At 36.7% G+C, this 6,015-nt stretch overlaps 1 protein-coding gene across 12 annotated transcripts in view; it reads left to right on the forward strand.

Moving 5' to 3' along the window:
* The window catches only part of ELF2 (E74 like ETS transcription factor 2), a 118,911-nt gene that overhangs the window by 100,427 nt on the left and 12,469 nt on the right, over positions 1-6,015 (forward strand). For 7 of the 12 annotated variants that reach the window (XM_037729383.1, XM_037729382.1, XM_037729385.1 and 4 more), the window contains 2 exons: positions 437-550; positions 2,551-2,724. In XM_037729383.1, the coding sequence (XP_037585311.1) occupies positions 437-550; positions 2,551-2,724 (288 nt within the window). The remainder of the gene's footprint in view (positions 1-436; positions 551-2,550; positions 2,725-6,015) is intronic. The other 5 variants (XM_037729384.1, XM_017502873.2, XM_017502882.2 and 2 more) reach the window with 1 other exon arrangement.

Here is a 6,015-nt window from a genome sequence, read left to right on the forward strand (position 1 = left end):
AAGTAGCTGGGACTACCAACATGTGCCACCACACCTGGCTAATTTTTGTATTTTTAGTACAGAGTTTCACCATGTTGGTCAGGCTGGTCTCAAACTTCTGACCTTGTGATCCGCCTGCCTCGGCTTCCCAAAGTGCTGGGATTACAGCTGTGAGCCACTGCCCAGTGCATAATTTCTGATTTACATCATTGGTTGCTTTATAATCAACATTCATTTTATATCAGTATTTATTTTATAAAATATAGATACTAGCTTTTTACAAATTATTTCCGTAAGTAATTTATCTAGACTAATAGATGTCAGTGGCTTAGAGTTACTCGTGTTATTTTATATTTATTTTTCATTTCTCTTTCAGGAGTGATTATATTTCTTAGTAATATGTTTTAGTTATGCGTTTAGTGTATTTTTAATTGAGTAGAACTTGTTTTTCCTCCAGTGGAAGCATCAGTTCATAGCAGTAATGCACACTGTACAGATAAGACAATTGAAGCTGCTGAAGCCCTGCTTCATATGGAATCTCCTACCTGCTTGAGGGATTCAAGAAGTCCTGGTATGTAAACTGTTCATTCTTGTGTTAAACGTGTCATACTACCTGATATATCTAAAATTGTTTTGTTTTGTTTTTTTAATGCAGGGGGATTGTTGGGGATTCTCAAAGATCTATTACACATGAACATATGGCAGCCATAACTGAAATTTATTTACTAAGGTCTCCAAGTCTTAAAATACTTAATTATCATAATAAATGATACAGAAAATGTCCACTATAGACAGATATTTATTAAATAGCTATTTATACTGTCATGTCTATTTCCTTAACTCTGGACAAATTATAAGCCTTCATAGTCCTTGAGAGTATGAGAGATGGGAACAGTTGCCTGTTGTGACCACTTTTCATCCTATATTCAGTGATAAATGGGCAGTAACTCCAGAGAACCATACATGGTAGAGAGAGAAGGGAGCTTTTGCCATTTTTTTATTCTTTATTTTTTTTTTTATCTAATATCCTTCAGATTGTGTTTTTATTTTCTTGTGGTCCCTCTTAGTCTTTAAGACCAACTTTGATAGTCATTTTGTACTAATTCTAATTTGTCCTAATTTTAATTTAATGCCCAAATGTCAATTTGACTTGATACAGGAAGATTGGCTCACATCAATGGAATTTATAATAAATGCTAAGAGCAACCATTCTTTTTTTTTTTTCCTTAATTTGAGACAGAGTCTTGCTCTGTTGCCCAGGCTAGAGTGCAGTAGTGTGATCTTAGCTCACTGTGACCTCCGCCTCCCGGTTTCTAATGATTTCCCTCTTTAGCCTCCTGAGTAGCTAGGACTACAGGCTAATTTTTCGTATTTTTAGTAGCTGTGGGGTTTCACTGAGTTAGCCAGGATAGTCTTGGTTTCCTGACCTCGTGATCCTCCCGCTTCGGCCTCCCAAAGTGCTGGGATTACAGGCATGAATTTAAATGGAATCCAGTGTATTATTCAGAGATAGAAGAAATGTGTAGCATTTTTGGTCAGTCTGTTAATCTAAGACAGTATGTGTTAACTGTATCTCTTAATTGAAATAGAAATATCAGAGCTGGGTGTAGTGGCTCACGCCTGTAATCCCAGTACTTTGGGAGACAGAGACGGGTGGATCACCTGAAGTCAGGAGTTTGAGACTAGCCTGGCCAACATGGTGAAACCCTATCTCTACTAAAAATACAAAAATTAGCAGGGTGTGGTGGCATTTGCCTGTAGTCCCAGCCACTCGGGAGGCTGAGGTAGGAGAATCGCTTGAACCCCGGAGACAGAGGTTGCAGTGAGTGGAGATCGTGCCATTGCACTCCAGCCTGGATGACAGAGTGAGACTCCATCTCAAAACAAAACAAAACAAAGAAACAGAAATAGAAATATCGTATCTTGGTTATTTGTGCCTATTAGAAGGAAGCCAGAGCAACATTATTGTATGTACTAGAAAACCAGATTACAGTCTGTACCTACTGTTTTAGTGACTAAAACATCAAGACTCTTTAAATATTGAAAGGCAGTATTTGTTGTCTGTATGAGCAAGTTTTCCTTTTCAAATTCTAAAATGAACTATAGGTGCTTATATTTTACTGAGTACATATTTGTAAATCTTTCAGATTTTGAACCACATGCATGTATTACCTGTTAAAAAATAATGATGGATATGTGGATGGAAAGTAATTATTAACTCAGTGTTATACTATTATTTTCAAATGTTTTCCCAACTGTTAGAATAATTTAGAATTTTTCTGCAGTGAGCTTGAAGGTACCTTTATGTGTGAAAGAGCGGAGTGACTACTCATGGTCCTTGCCCTACCCAGAGGATTAACATTTTTCCTTTCAGTTGATTTTCTTTGCATTTATTTTCCTTGTATAGTTTACATCATATTGAATAGTCAGCAAATTAAATTCTTCAGTATTAAGCTCTTATCCTGCTTTGATTAATTCTTAACAAACCTCACCTCTTCTAAATGTTGAACTGTCCACACAAGAAACACTGATGGGGGTGGGAAATTTTAATTTTTCAACTTTTTTTTATAGTGGAAGTGTTTGTTCCTCCTTGTGTATCAACTCCAGAATTTATCCATGCTGCTATGAGACCAGATGTCATTACAGAAACTGTAGTGGAGGTGTCAACTGAAGAGTCTGAACCAATGGATACCTCTCCTATTCCTACATCACCAGATAGCCATGAACCAATGAAAAAGAAAAAAGGTAGGGTATATTTATACATTTCTGAGAAGGCAGGTGAAATTGTTTTCTGGTATCTTTCCTCATCATGGGACGTAGAAAATAGTATATACTGTAGATTTAAGATTGATGTTAATCTTAACCAGATATTCTCAAAGAATCAACATTGAGATTTTAATTTAGTATTTTAATGTACTCATACTATTTAAAGGAGCTAATATGTAAGGCTTGAAGATAGTTGCCTGACAATGCTATTTTAACAGGTGTTGGACACACAGAAGGCAGATAGAGGTTCCCTGTACGTTGTCTTACTTCATCTTCTCCTTGTTGATCCTTTTATGGGTACTTAGTTACTTAAAAAAAAACAAAAAAACAAAAAAACATTTTATTCTTTATTTTATTTTACAAAGTCTTAACTTGTGCTTTCAGGGATATTTTTTAAAAAGCCAGGCACATCTGTAGTCCTAGCTGCTCAGGAGGTCAAAGGATTGCTTGAGCCCAGGAGTTTGAGGCCATTCCGAACAACATAGCAAGATTCTATCTCAAAAAACCCAAATAAACAGTGATATATATATATATATCAATCATACTATATATTATATAAAATATATAGTATGACATGTATATTCTATATATTTTTTCTTTTATATACTATATATAAACTGATATATATGTCATACTGTATATTTTATAAAATAATATAAAATATATGTCATAATATATATTTTATATATATAATTTTTAATTATTATAAAATTATATACATTATTTTTAATATAAAGTATATAGTATGACGTATATTTTATATAATTTTTTTCTGCTTTGAAAAACTAAGATAGCCAGTAATATATATCAGCAGTCTTAGTGTTTCTCAAAGCAGAAGGTATGAGGTAAAAATGGTGCGATATTTAAAATAATATTATATATAGATAGAGACTTCTAATTGGCATAAACTCGCCAGTGGGTAAAGAGCATTTCCACCTACTATTTCACTCTTCCTGAAATTTCTGGTCCCCTGATGACAATGGATAAGTTGCAAGGCTCTAGCACATTTTCAACATCATGAGGAAATGGGCAGTAAGTGGGTCCTTTTCTGTTCAAATCAAAGGTAAAATTGGAAAGAAATGAAATGCTAATTCTTTTAGAAATGAAATGATTTAGAAATGAAATCTAATTCTTCTCTAACTGTTCACATTTTAGAGTAAAATAAAGTCAAAAATAAAAGTGTGTTTGAAATAATGTTATTTTCTCTTATTAAATACAGTGTTTCATATTGCCACAATGTGTACCATTCTATGATCGTTGTTGTAAGGGAGATGAGAATAAGACAGTGTTTTCACACATGTATGTATGTATCTCGAGAGAGGTATAAATGAGAGAGTTTAGGAGGAAGAATTACTTTCTGATGTAAACATTTAAAAACAAAAGGCATACATATAAATAGCCTTATACCCACTGCGTGCTGTAGTACTTAGCTGGTTGTACCCAGTGGGATCTGTCACAAAATAACGTAAGTGTTTATTTAGATTTAAGTCTGAGCACGATGGCTCTCATCTGTAATCCCAGCACTTTGGGAGGCTGCAGCGGGCAGATCACTTGAGGTCAGGAGTTCAAGACCAGCCTGGTGAAATCCTGTCTCTACTGCAAATACAAAAATTAGCTGGCTGTGGTGTTGCATGCCTGTAGTCCCAGCTTCTCAGAGGCTGAGGTAAGAGAATTGCTTGAATCCGGGAGGTAGAGGTTGTAGTGAGCCAAGATCCTACCACTGCACTCCAGCCTGGGTGACAGAGTGAGACTCAGTCTCAAGAAAAAAGTAAAAAAAGATTTAAAAGGAGATGGAGGCTGGGCGTGGTGGCTCAAGCCTGTAATTCCAGCACTTTGGGAGGTCAAGGCAGGCAGATCACCTGAGGTAGGGAGTTCGAGACCAGCCTGACCAACATGGAGAAACCCTGTCTCTACTAAAAAATACAAAATTAACTGGGCATGGTGGCACATGCCTGAAAGCTCAACTACTTGGAAGGCTGAGGCAGAATTGCTTGAACCCGGGAGGCAGAGGTTTTTATGAACCAAGATTGTGCCATTGCACTCTGGCCTGGGCAACAAGAGCGAAACTCCATCTCAAAAACCAAATAAATAAATAAAAGAAGATGGAAAAGATCATGAAAAACAGGGGCCATATATGGAACCAGGATATGATATGATATAAATGAGGAAATACTTTGCCAATTTAATAGTAATTTTGTTTATTTCTGTGAAAGCTCTTAATGACCATTTAAAAATTATAAGGCAGGGTGTGCTGGCTCACACTTGTAATTCCAGCACTTTGGGAGGCTGAGGCAGGATGATCGCTTGAGCTCAGGAGTTCAAGACCAGCCTGGGAAACATACTGAGACCTCATCTGGAGGAATAAAACCAATTAGCCAAGTATGGTGGCACACAACTGTAGTCCTGGCTACTCAGGAGGCTGAGGCAGCATGATCGCTTAAACCTAGGAAGCTACAGTGAGCCACAATGTGGCACTGCATTCCAGCCTGGGTGACAGAGTGAGACCCTGTGTCAAAGAAAAAAACAAATACATTTAACCATTCTGTCTGTGCTACTACCATAAGGGAGAGAGTGAAAAATAAGAGTATCATTATTTATATTTTTGTGGTTAAGAACATTTGGGATATACAAATTTAGGTTATTTTTTAATATTAACCCCTCTTTTTATTTTGAGAGCTTTTAATATACTAATGTGCACATTTAATACACTACTGACAGAGACTCCATGTTCTAAAAGTTAATATGACTATAGAACCCATTTTTCTACAGAAGAAATTTATCAAGGAACATAATTTTGGACGTGCTGCTTTATGAGAAAGTAAATTAAGCCTTTTTGCACTTACTTTTCTACTAAGCTGGGCTTTTGTGCTAGAATTTAGGAGATGCTGAAGGTGTTAGTTTTATTATTGTCTGATTCATACATATAAATATTATTTAGATTGAGTAATTAAGCTGTATTCTAACAGAGACCAGCGAACTTCTGTTCTAATTTTTGTTAAAACAGACTTCTGGATTAGAATTGCCAGAATTGGCCGGGCGTGGCGGCTCAAGCCTGTAATCCCAGCACTTTGGGAGGCCGAGGCGGGTGGATCACGAGGTCAAGAGATCGAGACCATCCTGGTCAACATGGTGAAACCCCGTCTCTACTAAAAAAATACAAAAAATTAGCTGGGCATGGTGGCACGTGCCTGTAATCCCAGCTACTAAGGAGGCTGAGGCAGGAGAATTGCCCGAACCCAGGAGGCGGAGGTTGCGGTGAGCCGAGATCGC

This window comes from Cebus imitator, unplaced genomic scaffold, assembly GCF_001604975.1.
Source record: "Cebus imitator isolate Cc_AM_T3 unplaced genomic scaffold, Cebus_imitator-1.0 Scaffold303, whole genome shotgun sequence".
In the NCBI taxonomy this organism is placed as follows: Eukaryota; Metazoa; Chordata; class Mammalia; order Primates; family Cebidae; genus Cebus; species Cebus imitator.